A 17043-nucleotide genomic window follows, 5' to 3' on the forward strand; every position below is an offset into this window, starting at 1 on the left:
GGTCAGCATGTACCTGCTAGAAGACAGAGCTAAATATTTAAAAGTCATTCCCTCCAGGAGACAGGACTGGGAACTGGGTAGGGGACAGTTATTCTGAACCAAGCATAGGTACCACTTTGATAAAAATTCAAAAGTTACTTTCAAAAGAGAGAAGAAACTACAAAAACATTCTTATAGAAAGAGTCAGTGCATGGATGCTGCTGCCTAGCCTTCCTGTAATTGCGTTAAAGCTGATTTCACTGCTTTCTGAGGGCACGGCAGAGCTGGTCAGGAGGAACTGGGTGGCTGGGCACAGTCTCCAATGAAGTATGTGTGCCCTGGCTTTTCCATTCTACCATCAGTGATTCTAAAAGTGAATTTTATTTTAAAACAGCAATTCTTATAATAATATAGGCTAAAAATATAAATATATACATATGGAGAAATAGAGAAAGAAATAGAGAAAGAAAAAGTTGTACAAAACTAGAAAAATTTGATTTCCATTTTAAGACTTTCGAAAACTCATTCGTAGGCCATCGTCGTCCTCTGCTGGTAGTTGGTGTCACTGCACTCTGTGGTACTGCCCCTCCATCCTGGGTATGACTGTGGTTCTGACCATCCTTCCAACCACATGGAGTGCAGCTGGATCCAGGCGTGGAGCTGGGTGCTAGGAGGCTGGAGAGACAGAGTGGTCCTCGGCTCTGTAAGAGATGCTGCGCTCTGCAGTGATGTTGCTGGTCACTAGAGCACTGGACCCTGTCCCAAGGCAAGTAGGACATATGGTCACGTCCAGCCACGTGGCATGCACTGCAGACGATTCACCTTTTTTAAAGAATCACACATATTTCAAATGTTTGTGTTATTTTTTTCCATTTTGCAATTTATGTCTAGAAACTCTAGTGTGGAATTGATCACAGAGTAATTTTTATGATGGTATTTCACAATAATAGTGACAATAGTTTTCAGTTTTTGGTGAAAAACAGTGCAGTTACAAATCAATTAGTATTATGAACTCTGAGTTATAATTACAAGAATCAGTTTCACATTTATACTATTAATGTAAAGGAATATATATTCGTAAGAAATCTCAGTTACATCCCTAAAATAGACACAAAATAGATTAAGAGGAGATAGTCTAAGAATATTTGGGACCTTACAACTTGATCAGTGTTTTTATTAATATAATCATCATCAGTGTTGAGTCTTTATATAAATTTAAAAGTCACTTTTTATCCAAAATCTGGCCATGACACCATAATGAATATCATACTCTTGTACCGTAAAACTTGACAAAGTACATAAAGTAGTTGTTTTCAGGCACTGAACAGGAAACGGCATAAAGCAGCAATCCTTGTAAAAAGAGAGCATCAAAAGTGAGCACCACATTCACCCTTGCTTTCTGCCTGGTGGTAGGGGGGCTGCTGTCCAAATGACAGCCCTGGAAAGTGGAGCCCAGGCCAAAGAAATGCTAGGAGGAAATAGGGATCAAAGCCTGGGGCTGCTGAGACAGCTGTAATTTATAGGATATGATATGAGAGAATGGGTTCCTGGACAGAGAATGTGTGCACTCACTCTGCGTAAAAGTACTATGCACAGGAGTAGATTCCACAGGGCCTGGCAGGAAACACGTAGTGGGGCAGGGCGGGGCTCCTAAGCTGAAGAGAGGTGCTGAAGGCCACCCTGTGCTGGGGTGTTGGAATTAACCAGTAAGAGTCGGGGAGGCCTCACTGAACTCCTTAGGCACTCAGAAAGACCATGGCCTATACAGGCTGCTCTAGATTTGCCCTAAAAAAGCCTATTCCAAATCCCAGTAGGATGAGGCTGAGCCACCAGTAAATTAACTGCCTGGCAGAATGAGACCCAGTCTTCCTTTAAAGGAAGGCAACATAACTCACACTCTCAACAATGTACCCCAGTGCCCAGTGTAAAATAAAAACTTACTAGACACATGGAAAAACATGAAAACGTGGCCCATAGCAGGAGAAAAAAATGGTAAGTAGAATAGAGAAAACAGTCAGCAGACCCAGACATGACACAAATGTTGGAGTTAGCAGACAATGAATTCAAAACAGCTATTACAAGTACAAGAAAGTATTTGGACAAATTGGTGTACGGGTGGTGAGTTCCCACAAAGAAATGGAAACTATAATAAAGAACTAAGTGGAAATTCTAGAACTGAAAATACGACATCTGACATGGAAATTATCCCTGGGAGAGCTTAGCGTCTGAACACTGAAGAAATGATGAGTGTGAATACTGGTCATCAGATAATTGAAGCTGAAGCACAGGGGAAAAGATTGAAAAGCAAGTGGGCAGAGCCTCAGGGCCTGTGGGACAGCACGCGTGGTCGCCACAAGTGAGTGAGTCTCAGAAGGACAGGGGCAAGTGGGGAGGAAGAACACATACATTTGAAAACAGAATAACTAAAATTTTTTCAAATTGAATTAAAAATATCAACCCAGAGGTCCAAGATTTCCAGTGACCCCCAAGCAGGATGAGTACAAAGAAAACCACACCTATTTTCATTGGAGTAAAATTGCTGAAGATGAAGATAGCCAGAAAACTTCTTGGGAAGAAGTTAGAAGGGGAAAAGGAGGCATCACACACGGGAAAACAAGGATAAGACTGTTGACTTCTCAACAGAAGCACTGCAAACCATTTTAGGTGTTAAGAAAGAAAAACCCATCGATCTAGACTTCTGTATCCACTGAAAATAGCCTTCAAAAAATGAAGGCAAAAAAAAAGACATTTTAAGATTAACTAAAGCTAAGAGAGTCCACTGCCAGAAGAGCTGCAGAACGAGAAATGCTAACGGGAATTCTTCAGGCGGGTGGGAACTCGGGTCAGGAAGTAATCAGATAAATGGTAAACGTGTGGATAAACATAAAAGGTGGTTTTTCCTTCAGTTTTTAAATTCTCTAAAAGACGTTTTCTTGTTTAAAACAAAAATATGTTGCATTGTGGGATCATTAATAAATGTAGAAGTAAAATGGATGACAGTGGTAACACAAAGGATGGGGAGGCGAGAAACAGAAGTGTATTGTGTAGGATTCTTACATCATCTGTGAGATGATGTGGAACTGATTCAGATAGACCATGACCAGTGAAGGACGTGTTGCAATCTCTAGAGCGAGTCCTAAAAAAGATGAAACAAACAGATGTAACTGAAAACTCAACAGAGGAGATAAAACAGAATACTAAAAAATGTTCAGTTAAGCCAAAAGAGGGGAAAAAAGAAACAAAGAACACATGGGACAGAAGGAAAACAAACAGCAAAATAAAGTTAAGTCCAGCCATTTCAATCGATCCATCAAATGTAAGTGGACCAACACTCCAGTTAAAATGCAAAGTTCATCACACTGAATACAGAAAGCAAGGCTCAACTAGAAGCTATTTTCAAGGACACTCTTTAAATATAAAGACACCCGTTAAAAGTAAGAGTGGAGGGGCCGGCCCTGTGGCGAGTGGTTGGGTTCACGTGCTCTGCTTCAGTGGCCCAGGATTTTGGCGCTTCGAATCCTGGGTGTGGACATGGCACTGCTCGTCAAGCCACGCTGAGGTGGCATCCCACATGCCACAGCTGGAAGGAGCCACAACAAAAAGTGCACAACTATGTAACTATGTACCGGGGGGCTTTGGGGAGAAAGAGGAAAAATAAAATGTTTAAAAAAAAAAAAGAGTGGAAGAGATGCTGTGTGAACTCTAGTCATAGGACACAAGTGTGGCTGTACTAGGACAGCCAACAGGTGTCATCAGAGATAGAGATTGCTTAGTGATAAAAGGGTTAAACCAGCCAGGAAACAGGAAAATCCTAAATGTGTGTACACTCAATAGCAGAGCTTGGCAAGTCCAGGGCTTCAGAGCAGCCCAGGCCCATGGAGAGAGTCTACCCAGGAACCACTCTGTTTCTCTTAGATAGGTTCGGTGCCCCTGAGCTGAGTTGCAGGTGCGTGGTCCCCTCCAGCACTGGACAGGGAATGATGTCTTACTGTGTGTGGTGGTGTATGTGCCCAAGCCACGGCTTGGTGGGCTTAGAAAATGTTTAGGGACAAGGGATTGCATGGCATTGTTGATACTGCTGAATCGAAACTGTCCAGGACTTAGCTCTGGCCGAGTGGAGGCACTGAGACAGAACGGGCATGGGGCCAGAGAACGGAGCCCCACTGCTCCCGGTGTGCTCAGCTATGCTCAGAGGGGAGAGCCCCACAGAGGGGCCTGTCCTGCTCACCTGTGGCTACACAAGATACCCTGCAAATTAGTCATTTAAAACATCAGCTTCTGGTTCTGTCTCATTGACTCAGCCAGTCAATTCTGGTTTGGGGACTTCTGTGAGGTCACTCTGGACGTCCCTGGGCTCACTCCAATGGCTGGATGTTCCCAAGCCTTGCTCCCATGGCTGGACATCCCTAGGGATCAGTCCCACACTGGCCATCCCCAGGGCTCACTCACCGTTCTGCATGGCACCTGTGTGCCTGCAGAGAGAGCCCCCGTGTGCTAAGGCACTCTCTGTGTCCAGGGTGGAAGCTCAGCTGATGGCTGAAATGCTGAGCACCACAGCCTGTACGCAGGGCAGGAGCATCCTGGAGAACCTGAGGGGGAGGAAGCAGCTACGCCTGCCGGCCGCCAAGGCCTTCCTGGAGAGCGCGAGGTACTGTGCTAAGTGACTGGGGTGGGGGATGGGGAGTGGGAGGAGAATTGCGTGGGGTGGCTGCCATTGGTGTGCGGACTGTGAGATAAATGGCAACTGCAGTGTCTGAAATGAAGCGCACGCTGCTCAGAGGGGACTGTCACTGAGGCTGGCCCCTCTCCTGGTGGTCTTGTGACTAGGGTCATCTCCTGACCTGGTGGGGATGCCCACCTTGCCCCATGCTCACAGGGGCCCTTGGGTGGCTGAGATGGAGTGTCCTGGGCAGTCGTGTGAGAAGCTAAGCTGGAGCGGCACAGGGCAGGGTAGGGCAGGGAATGGGGAAGGGGCTGTGGTGTTGAGCAGATCCCATCAGGGGCGCCCCAGGAGCCCTGGCCTGCAGAGCTGGCCACAGGACATAGGCCCACAGGAGGGAGGGAGCGAGTGCATCATGGGCTTCAGGTGCCGCTGCCCCGGTCACCGGTATTGGCACCTCTCTAGGCCAGGAATTCCCTTTCAGGTTTGGGGGCATGGCGGGGAGCAGTGCCCTGGTGATGCTGGCCGCCCGGCACTACTGGAACACCTGGCTCCCGCTGCTGTCCTCTGCGGGCAACAGGAAGAAATGCAAGGGTGCCTTACAGAGGATCATCAGCATCATCAACAAGACAGAAGCGAAAAAGCAGGTATGCTATGGGGCCACGGAGGGGCAGGCTTCCTAGGGTTCTTCTTCCAGAAAGGGCAAGTGAAAGCAGACCAAATGGAGCTGCTCAAACAAGGCATAGGGTGGCCTGCAGAGAGGGGGTGGGGAGGACGAGGACATCCCGAAATCCCAATGTGACAGGGTGGGGCGGCTCCTGGCCTGAGCTCAATTAGGAGAGGGGAGAGGAGGAGGCTGGGGAATGGAACAGCAGATTCAGACAGCTGAGGAAGACCCCGGAAGCCGCTGGGCAGGTGCACACCCAGACCAATGAGGTCTTGGCCTGGCTGTGATAAGGGGACATTGCCCACCCCCACCCCCATCCCCACCCCCAGTGAGTGTGTTCTTGGTGGAGGGAACTTCCCTGGCTCAGGAGCCCCAGGGGCTCCCTCCCTCCACCTGGCCCCTGAGGCAGGGAGGGCTGGCCCGACCAAGTTACAGGGGGTGCTTGGAGGTCAGCGAAGGCTGACCCAGCCTGCCTGCTGGCCGCATGTGTCCTGCAGCTTCCCAGCCCCAGGACGTGGCCTCTCATGGGGCCTCCAGTACTTTTCCTGTCTGCCCAGGAAGGCCAGACCTGAGATTGCATACCTACAAACCTGTGGTTTCCAGCAGGGCCCTGCTGAAGGGCCGGTCTACAGGTCAAAGGCTGTAGTGAGAGCCTAGGAACCGAGCCCATGGACGGAGCTCTCGGGCCCTTGCTCCAGGGCCCAGCAAAGTCCTCAGAAGCCAGCAGCCAGACGAGCCGTGGGAGGTTTGGCTAGGACAGGATGGGGGAGCTGCCCTCTCGGCTGATTCTGCAGCTGGACCTGTGTCAGGAGGGCCCACAGCCATGAGTAAAAGTGTGGCTTTCCCGTGGCTCGTCCCGGCAGGCTAGGAGCCTGCAGTTCAAGAGACAGCAAGGAGAAAATTGAAAGTCACAGCCTCATGTAAGAGAATGGTCGAGGCTTCCTATTTTCTTACCAAGATATTTATGACCTGTAATAATCTAGGCCGGGGTGAGCATACTGCTGCGGGGGGGGCCAACTCCAGTCCACCTCTTGTTTTTGTAAATACAGTTTTATTGGAGCACAGCCATGCCTACTCATTTACAGATTGTCTGTGGCTTTGCTACAACAGTAGAGTGGAGTAATTGTGACAGAGACCTTGTGGCCCAAAAAGCCGCAAGTACTTACTATCTGGCACTTTTAGAGAAAAAATTGACCAAGCCCTGGTCTAGAAATTAATAAAACTTACCAAAAGTTCAGTTCTTTCTAATGTGCCCTTTTAAAACTGTGACAAAATGTACATAACATGATATTTATCATTTTAACCATTCATTAAGTGTGCAGTTCAGTGACGTTAATTATATTCACAGTGTCTGTGACCATCACCACTCTCTGTACCTAAAACATTTTTATCATCTGCAACAAAACTCTGTACCCGTTAAGCAATACCTCTTCTCCCCCGAGCCCCTGGTGGCATCTATTCTGCTTTCTGTCTCTATGAATTGGACTCCTCGAGGGACCTCATATAAGTAGAATCATATAGTATTTGTCCTTCTGTGAGTGGGGTATTTCACTGAGCATAATGTCCTCAAGGTCCATCCATGTTGTAGCATATTGCAGAATGTCCTTCCTTTTTATGGCTGGATAAATACTCCATTGTATGGATGGACCACATTTTGTTTATCTGTTCACCTGTTGATGGAGATGAGTTGTTTCCGCTTTTTGGCTATTGTGAATAGTACTGCTGTGAACATGGGTGTACTCATATCTCTGTGTCCCCACTGTCCGTTCTTTTGGGTACGTACCTGAGAGTGGAGTTGCTGGGTTATGTGGTGGTTCTGTATTTAACCTTTTGAGGAACTGCCAAACTGTTTCCCAGCAGCTGCACACTGTACATTCCCACCAGCAATGCACAAGGGTTCCAGTTTCTAAACTTCCTTGTCAATACTTATTTTCCGTTTTTTTTTTTTTCATTACAGCCATCCTAATAGATGTGAAGTTGTATCTCATTGTGGTTTTGATTTATGTGTCTCTTATGACTGATGATATTGAGTATCTTTTCATGTGCTTATTAGTCACCTGCATATTTTCTTTGGTGAAATGTCTATTCAAGTACTTTGCCAGTATTTAAATTGGTTTGTTTTTTGTTGTTGAATTGTAGGAGTTGTCTATATATTCTGGATATTAATCCCTTATCAGATACATGATTTGCAGATTTTTTTCTCCCATTCATGTGGTTGCCTTTTCACTCCCTTGATAGTGCCCTTTGATGCACAAAAGTTCTTAATTTTGATAAAGTTCAACTATGTTTTCTTTTGTTGCCTTTGTTTTTTGGTGTTATATGTATGAAGTCAGTGCCAAAATCCAGTGTCATGGAGGTTTTTTCCTCAATGTTTTCTTCTAAGAGTTTTACAGCTTTAGCTCTTATGTTTAGGTCTTTTTCTCCCCATTTTGAGTTAATTTTAGTATATGGTGTAAGGTAAGTGTGCAATTTCATTTTTTTGCATGTGGATGTCCAGTTTTCTCAGTACCACTTGTTGAAAGACTGTCCTTTCCCCATTGGATGGTCTTAGCATCCTTGTCAAAAATCATTTCACCATATACGCAAGTGTCTATTTCTGGGCTCTCTAGTCTGTTTCATTGGTCTGTATGTCTGTCCTTATGCCAGTACCACATTATTTTCATTACTGTAGCTTTGTAGTAAATTCTGAAGTCAGGAATTATGAATCCTCCCACTTTCTTCTTTTTTAAGATTGTTTTAGCTACTTGGGGCCACTTGCAATTCCATATGAATTTGAGGATTGGCTTTTCCATTTCTTCAGAAAAGGCTGTTGGAATTTTGAGAGGGATTGTGTTGAATCTGTAGATGACTTTGGGTAGTATTGACGTCTTGACAATGTTAAGTCTTCCTATCCATGAACATGGGATGTTCATTTGTTTAGTTCTTCTTTAATATCTTTCAACAATGTTTTATAGTTTTCAGCATATAAGTCTTTCACCTCTTTGGAAGTATTTAATTCTTTTATGTGTTGTTGTAAATGGAATTGCTTTTTGTCTTAGTCAGCACAGGTTGCCATAACAAAATACCACAGACTAAGGAGGCTTAAATAACAGAAATTTATTTCTCACAGTTCTGTAGGCTGGAAGTCCAAAATCAAGGATCCAGAATGGCCAGGTTCTGATAAAGACCTTCTTCCTGGCTTGCAGATAGCTGCCTTCTTGTTCTGTCCTCATATGGTGGAAGGGGAGGGGGAAGCAAGCTCTCTAGTGTCTCTTTCTCTAAGGACACTAATCCCATCACGTGGAGCCCACCCTCATGACCTCCTCTAACCCTAATTACCTCCCAAAGACCCCATCTCCAAATACTATCACATTGGAGATTACAGCTTCTATATGAATTGGAGGGGGGTGCACGCAGTTAAATTCATAGCTCTTTCTTAATTTCCTTCTGGGATTATTCATTGCTGATGTATAGAAGCACAACTGATTGTTGTATGTTGATCTTGTGTCCTACAGATTTGCTGAATTCGTTTATTCACTCTAGTAGTTTTCCTGTGGATTCTTTGGGATTTTCTATACATAGGATCACGTAATCTGTGAACAGAGATAGTGTTGCCTCTTCCTTTCCAATTTGGATACCTTTTATTTCTTTTTCTTGTCTATTAGCTCTGGCTAGAACTTCCAGTAAAATGTTGAATAGCATTGGTAAAAGCAGGTATCCTTGTCTTGTTCTCATCTCAGAGGGAAAGCTTCAGTCTTTCACTGTTGAGTAGGATGTTAGCTGTGAGTTTTTCATAAATACCTTTTATTGTGTTGAGGAATTTTCACACTGTTCCTAGTTTTCTGAGAGATTTTATGATGAAAGTTTGTTGGATTTAGTCAACTGCCTTTCGTCCATCAATTATGGTGATCATGTGGTTTTTCTCCCTCATTGTATTAATGTGATGTATTCCATTGATTGATCCTCTTATGTTGAACCACCCTTGTATTCCTGGGATAAATCCCACTTGGTCACGGTGATTAACACTTTTACTATACTGTTGGATTTGATTTGCAAGTATTTGTAGAAGATTTTTGTATCTTTATTCATAAAGGATATTGGCCTGTAATTTTCTTTTCTCGTGATGTCTTTATCTGGGTTTGCTGTCAAAGTAAAGAGTTAGGAAGTGTTCCTTCCTCTTCAATTTTTTGAAGAGTTAAGAAGCATTAGTGTCAACTCTTTGTTAAATGTTTGGTAGAGTTCACCTGTGAAGCCATTTGGTGTGGGATTTTTTTTTTATTGGAGGTTTCTTTTTGCTGATTCAATCTCTGCTTGTTAGAAGTTTCTCGAGATTTTCTATTTCTTCTTGCATCAGCTTGGGTAATTTGTGTGTTTCAAGGGCTTTTTCCATTTCTTCTCGGTTATCAGATTTGTTGGCGTGCAGTTGTTCATGGGATTCTCCCATAATCCTTTCTAGCTCTCTAGGGTTAGTAGTAACATTCTCACTTTCATTTCTGATTTTAGTTATTTGTGTCTGCTTTGTTTTTTTCTTTACCAGTCTACCTAAAGATTTTCAGTTTTGTTGATCATTTCAAAGAACCAACTTTTGGTTTCATTGATTTTCCTCTGTGGTTTTTCTGTTCTCTGTTTTGTTTATCTCTGCTCTAATCTTTATTATTTCCTTCCTTCTGCCAGCTTTGTGTTTAGTTTATTCTTCTTTTTCTAGTTCCTTAAAATGTAAAGATAGGTTGTTGTTGAAGATCTTTCTTCTTTTTCACTGTAGGCATTTACAGCTAGGAGCTTCCCTCTGAGCACTGTTTGTGCTGTGTCCATAAGTCTGTTCTCATGTACTTTTGGTCCCATTGATTTAAGGCTATGAAACTGACTTGGATGCTTCATGTCATTGGAAACGTTGTGGGCCGTGTTGGGGGATAGTCTCTGCGTCGTAATGTAGTATACCTCGCACTGAGAGCTTTTCTTGTGGGTGAGATGTGATGTCACTCTTTGTGACCTGGTACTTCAGAAATGTAGCTGCAATTTCTGTGATTATATACTGAGCCAATGGAAAACAAGCAGTGAAAGAATAAATTGCAACTTTCAAGTATATGTGTTGTTTGTTCGTTTTTACTTTAGGAAAAAGGGAAAACGCTCCTTCTGCACCAGTGGCCTACAGCGGACTTACAGAGTGGAGGGACTACTGAAGGTTATTTTCTCCCAGGTTTGTAGATGCAAGACAGACAGAGCCACAGGCAAAAAGAAAGGGAAGGACTCTGTGCTTTTAAATTCCTGCCCCTTATTTAAAGCCAGCTTTATCATGACAGTAACCACAGGCAGTGTCTGCTCAGTAGTTAATGCCTGACAAGCACTGTGAGTGCTTTTCCTGAACAACTTTATGAAATCCCCACTGTTTTCCCCACAAGAAAACCAAAGCCCAGATGGACCCTTGTTGTCCAGGGCCACACTGGTCCTCCTGGGCCACCTGGGTCCAGAGCCAGTGCTCTCGGCCTCATAGTGGCTGCTTGAAATCTAGCCTCTGGGTTATTCTGACAGATAAATCATATTCTTCTACTTCCATAAAAAATCTGGAGATATACTCCTGCAAAAAGAAAAATGCCGACCTCAGAACAATAAGACTATATTTTAGAATTCATGTTTAAAGAAAACAATCATGATTATCTTCTAAAAATTAATCATTCCTGAGAGTATAAGAGTCCCAGTGTGTCTTGGGGAGTGCTTCAGAGCCTGTTTAGAGAGAGAAACTTGATAAAAATAGTGAACGACAATGTGCCCATGTGTGATTAGAGACTGGGTTGCGCACTAAACCCCAGCCGTTGGCGTCACATGCTGGTGCTGCAGAGAGGGCTGTAGGTGCAGCCGTCTGGGAGGCAGAAAGCGGCCCAGACACTGAGAATGCGACGTCTGGTAAAGAGCCAGGCTGCGGGGTAAAACACAGCCCTGCTGCGGGGAGGGTAGAAGTCAGGCTGCACTGAGCTCTGTGTGCTAGGATAAACATCAGATAGGTACAATATGTAGTGGTTTTAAAAATTCAAATTCTAGGAAAAAAAAATAGAGAATAAAATTGAGCGTACCAGTGATCATAGAGGCACACTTTCAAATATACGAAAATTTTATGAATGAGAAATGCAGGAAATTAAAAAGTAAACAGGGGCCAGCACCCTGGCCGAGAGGTTAAATTTGCGTGCTCTGCTTTGGTGGCCTGGGGTTCACCCATTTGGATCCTGGGCACGGACCTACGCACTGCTCATTAAGCTGTGCTGAGCCGGCATCCCACATAGAAGAACTGGAATGACCTACAACTAGGATATACAACTGTGTGCTGGGCTTTGGGGAGGGAAAAAAAGAGGAAGATTGACAACAGATGTTAGCTCAGGGCCAACCTTCCTCACCAAAAAGCAAAAAAATGAAATAAAATAAACACTGGGAAGATATTTGCGTCAAATTTGGCAGCTAAATGATTAGTCTCTTTAACACATAAACAGTCGTATTAGCAGGGTAGGATATGCTGTGCCACAGTAACAACCCCCAGGCTCAGCGGCTCGGTCCACACAAGCAGTGTCCTCCCTTGAGGCCCTCGTTCACCCTGAGGCACCGTCTGCAACCAGTGGCCTCCAGGGCAAGGGGGACGGAGGAGGAGCACTGTCCCATGCATGGCCCCAGACAGCTGCTGCAGTATTGGGCAAGCAGGGTCTCTGCCATGTGCCTCCATAGGCTGAGTGGAAAGACATGACCGTGATTGTGCATCAAGGAAATGCAGTGTGAAGGGCGGGGCCTCTCAGCTAATCAGAACTGGAAATCACATATGGAAGTGGCCCTTGCCACTCCAGTTGGTGGTTCCCAAGTTCGGCTGGCTGAGATGTGGGTAATGAACTCAGACAGTGGAGGAGTCCATGTTATGGAACCTACCTGGTTCCCACGTTTCAGACATTGACCAGCGTATCCAGCTGTGCGTTTAAATCTACCCTCTCCTGGGCTTGGAGAGCAGAGACACCTGTATATTTAACTCCCCAGCCCTGAAAGCGTGGAGGCCACAGTGAGCCCACAAGTCCTGGGCAGTATGAGCTGGTGGGTTCTCTTAGCCAGCAGCGTGCCAGTGTGAGTGGCAAGATCCATGGGCATGTTAACCGCTTTGCTCCGATTCAAAAAAGAGAAGGGAAGCTGGGTGGTCAATGATGTAAAATAGAACAACTTAAGTGTCTAGTACCAGGGTGGGAACAACCTGAGTGTCCAGTACCAGCAACGGGGACAACCTGAGTGTCTGGTAACAGTGGTGGGAACAACCTGAGTGTCCAGTACCAGCAACAGGGACAACCTGAGTGTCCGGTACCAGCGGTGGGGACAACCTGAGTGTCCAGTACCAGTGGTGGGGACAACGTGAGTGTCCGATACCAGCAATGGGGACAACCTGAGTGTCTGGTACCAGCAGTGGGAACAACCTGAGTGTGCAGTACCACCAGTGGGAACAACATGAGTGTCCACCACCAGCGATGGGAATAACCTGAGTGTCCGATACCAGCAGTGGGAACAATGTGAGTGTCCACTACCAGCGGTGGGAACAACCTGCTTGTCTGGTACCTGCGGTAGAAACAACCTGAGTGTCCAGTACCAGCAGTAGGGACAACCTGAGTGTCTAGTACCAGTGGTGGGGACAACCTGAGTGCCCAGCACCAGCAGTAGGAACAACCTAGTATCCAGTACCAGCGGTGGGAACAACATGAGTTTCTGGTACCAGCGTTGGGACGAACCTAAGTGTCCGGTACCAGGGATGGGAACAACCTGGCGTCCAGTACCAGTGGTGAGAACAAAGTGAGTGTCCACTACCAGCAATAGGAGCAACCTGAGAGTCCCATACCAGCGGTGGGGACAACCTGAGTGTCTAGTACCAGCGGTGGGACAACCTGTGGTGGTGGAAACAACCTGAGTGTCCGGTACCGGCAGTGGGAACAACCTGGGTGTCCAGTCCTAGCAGCGCGGCCTCTGCTTAGCTAAGCAGTGGGGCTGAAGCTGCGGTGCTGGTGTGTTTGGTGGCGAATCCACAAGACTCACGGATTCCTCCCCTCTGTACTCTCCGCCTGCAGGAGCAGGGCAACGTGACTCATAGAGCTGTTAGGGCAGTGGGGAAAGGATTCTTCTCTCCTTAAGCCCACATTGTTTATTTTTAAGGTTACAGAAAAACAACAGGAGTTTCAAACAGAAAGAGCTTGAAGGACTGCGGAGTCTGAGAAAGCTTAAGGAGGGGGCAGCCGGGGTACAGGCCGCTCAGGAAGTACCTGCAGAAGGTCAGCCAGGTGGCGAGAGAAAGGACGAAGGGACAGCCTGCAGGTCAACAGGGTCAAAAGCCCCGTGGGGTGAGCGCCTGAGGAGCGCCCCCAGTGGTTAGTCCGGCAGGGACTGATGTGTTGGTTCCTGCCCGCGCCCGGCCCAGCGCTGCTGCCCACAGAGAAGCTCCAGTTAGCCTGAGGGCAGTTCTCGGGGACGTGTCATTGGGAGTCGCTCCTGGCACCGTGGGCTGGCTCCACAGACATGGCTGTACCTGTGTGTGAGGAAGGCAGTGCACATGCCCCGAGGTGTGCCCACATTCCACACCTGCCAGCTGGTGCAGGGCTGGTTTACAACCTGTGGTTACACCCCTCGCCGGCTATGCAGCAAGAGGCCCAGCCGCCTGGGCGCAGGTGCCGCCCTCAGCTGCCCAGGGTCTTGGGTGCCCCCGAGCACTCACCACGGACCCCCGCACACAAGGCGGGGCCCTCAAAGCGGTGGGCAGCCAGCAGGGGCAGGTGCTCCTCAGTTCCCATCAGGGGTTGGCAGTGGCAGGACCCTTGGGCCCCCTGACCCCTGTCCCCCACAGGGACCGAGGATGACCTGACTCTGCGCGCGGCGCTCTATGGCCTGCTCTTCCACTGCCACGCTGACCACGCTGACTGGGAGGGAGGCCTCAAGGTGCTGGACGAGGCTCTGCAGGTGCTGCCGCGGACGGCGCACCGCCTGTGAGTGCCCCGCCGCCCGGACCTTTCCCCGGATCCTGAGACCCCTTCCTGTCTCGGGAGCTCCCCACCTCAGGAACCCCCCCACGTCTGGGACCCCTCCCTGCCTGGGGAGCCCCCATGCGCTGGACCCCTGCCCTTGATGCCTGGGACCCCTCCTCGCTGAGAGATGCCCCAGCACCCTCTGATGCCTGGGGATCTCTCTTTGATGGGCAACCACCCTAGCCCAGAGAACCTCCCCCACACCCAGGACCTTTTGTTGCCAGGGGATCCCCTTACCCACCTGGGGACCCCTCTCCTGAAGACCCCCTCGCCCATCTGCCCCGCTCCCAGAGTGCCTCCCCCACTGCATCCTGCGGTGCCTTCTCGCGCCTGCCCCATCAGGGCCTCCTGCGCACTCCCATTTTCCCTGAGGACTTTATTTCCCCACTAAGAATTCGACACAAGCAAGGTGGGGACTTAAAACACAAGGCACTCGCGCACAAGAATAAAATCAGAGAAAATTAAGAAAAATGAAACGTGACACAACACAAAAACCCCAAGTGACTCAGGTTCTATTTTGTTTTATCTTTGTAAGAAGGAAAATGGCCAAGTACTCATTTTGGATGCATTAGATACATTTAAATTTTTTATCATTCAATTCAAGCATTTATTTCTGTCTTTTACTTTTCTTTAGCTTGATTTTTAAGCATATGGTCATTGTGAAGGCCAAACTTGGCCAGAATTTTACAATGGAGATACAGAAATTCAAAGACGAAAGTGAAGATTATTTGGCACACATGTGGCACCGCCTGGCCTTGAACTCGAAGACCATCTGTGGAGAGCTGACCTGCTATCATAATGCAATTCAGGCCTTACAGGTCTGACTCTGGTTCCCTCTGGTGGTTGTGAGTAGAGGTGGTCATGTGAGAGCAGCTGCCTGGGGAGGTGCCTGGAGGAGCTCTTGCTGCCTGGAGCAGCAGGACCACCTCCTGGGAGGTGCGTGACGGTCTCCTTTGCTGACCAGACAAGGCAGCAGATGGACCCATCTTCTGTCACCCTCTTCGCACATGGAAGGACGGGGTCCTTGCCTGTAGGGGCTGGAGGGTGATCCTCTTGCTGCATGGGAGAGAGGGAAAGAGTCGGGGAGGCCTACCCGAGGGGGAGGAGCCGAGGCCTGGTCGGGGCTGTGGAGGGAGCTGGGCTCTGCAGCTTTCTGGGATGCATGGGTCCTGGGGACATTCCTCGCCCCCAGGAAGCCAAGACAGACATTCTCCTCAGTACACCTGAAGTGAAGTAGGGTAGACCTGAGGGAACGGCACCTCAGTTTGATGCAAGAGCATCTGGAACTTGCCAAGGACAAAGGAGGCTCCTAATCGTGGACCTGAAGGTGTCCCAGACACGCATCGCAGCAGACACCTGAAAGGCTTTCTGTTAGGCGGGATGTTTCTCCCTCCTGGAACAAATCCTGCCCTGGGGTTTTGGAGAGCTCCAGGGGCCGGTGTGTCTCTCAGGAAGGGCTTAACTGGGAGCTGGTCAGGAGGCCACTCTGGGTCCAAACACGGGCTCTGCCACTTGCTGTGTGGTCAGCACCGAGGCCTGGATTCCCAACAAGTGGCTATGGGGTACCCCTACACCTTGCTTCTGGGCCAAAGACCAAGGCCTCCCTGGGCAATGGCCCCGTGGGGTACACTGGGACCAGGCAGTGTGGCCCCCCACCAGTGAAAGAAGAGGGCCTGCTCCCAGAGAGAGGCATGCCGCCCGGACAGAGTGAGCCTGTCGGCTCCCTTTGCAGCCATCACCTTGAAAAGGCTCTGTCACCGCTGACCCCAAATCCCTTCCTGCCACTGTTTCTTCTTTTTAGGGGTAGGAGGCGTTCTTTAGTAAATTTGCAGGTTTATACAACTATCACCATAATCCATTTTAGAACTTTTCACTATTTCATCACCCCCAAAAACCCAGGTCTATTGGTACTCACTCCCCCTGCCTCCCACCAGCCCCAGGGAGCCACCAATCTACTTGCTGTCTCTATGGATTTGTCTATTCTGGACATTTCACACAAACAGAATCAGACAAGCTGTGGCCTTTGTGTCTGGCTTCTGTCACCAAACGTGATTCCACGGTTCATCATGTTGTAGCGTGTGTTGGGGCTTCCTTCCTTTTTATGGCTGAATAATGTGCCATTGTGTGGATGGACGTCACCATGTGGAGGGACATCACTGTGTGGGTGGACGTCACCGGATGGAGGGACATCGCCGGGTGGAGGGACGTCACCGTGTGGGCGGATGTCACCGGGTGGGCGGACGTCACCAGCTGGGTGGACGTCACCAGGTAGATGGACATCACCGGGTGGATGTAGTCACCGTGTGGAGGGACGTCACCGTGTGGGTGGATATCACCGTGTGGGTGGATATCACTGTGTGGAGAGACATCACTGTGTGGAGGGACATCACCGTGCGGGTGGACATCACCGTGTGGGTGGATATCACTGTGTGGAGAGACATCACTGTGATGGTGGATGTCATTGTGTGGAGGGACATCATTGTGTGGATGGACATCACTGTGAGAGACATTTTGTTGATAGGCATTTGTATTGTTTCCATTCTTTAGCTATTGTGATGAATGCTGCTATAAGCATTTGTGTACAAGTTGTTGCGTGGACATATGTTTACACATCTCTTGGGCATATACCTAGGAGTGGAATTGTTGGGTCATATGCTGACTCTATGTTTAACTATTGAGGAACGGCCAGGCTGTTTCCCACAGGGGCTGCACCATTTTACATTCCCACGAGCAGT

At 47.9% G+C, this 17043-nt stretch overlaps 1 protein-coding gene across 10 annotated transcripts in view; it reads left to right on the forward strand.

Moving 5' to 3' along the window:
* CFAP46 (cilia and flagella associated protein 46) overlaps positions 1–17043 on the forward strand; it is a 135908-nt gene that overhangs the window by 57126 nt on the left and 61739 nt on the right. For 9 of the 10 annotated variants that reach the window (XR_011543343.1, XR_011543348.1, XM_070631431.1 and 6 more), the window contains exons 23-27: positions 4496–4627; positions 5124–5286; positions 10398–10482; positions 14131–14269; positions 14943–15126. Coding sequence is in view for 8 of the 10 variants with exons in the window: in XM_070631431.1 (XP_070487532.1) it covers positions 4496–4627; positions 5124–5286; positions 10398–10482; positions 14131–14269; positions 14943–15126 (703 nt within the window). In the remaining 2 variants the exon portion in view is untranslated. The remainder of the gene's footprint in view (positions 1–4495; positions 4628–5123; positions 5287–10397; positions 10483–14130; positions 14270–14942; positions 15127–17043) is intronic. The other variant, XM_070631439.1, reaches the window with a different exon arrangement.

This window comes from Equus przewalskii, chromosome 1, assembly GCF_037783145.1.
Source record: "Equus przewalskii isolate Varuska chromosome 1, EquPr2, whole genome shotgun sequence".
In the NCBI taxonomy this organism is placed as follows: domain Eukaryota; kingdom Metazoa; phylum Chordata; class Mammalia; order Perissodactyla; family Equidae; genus Equus; species Equus przewalskii.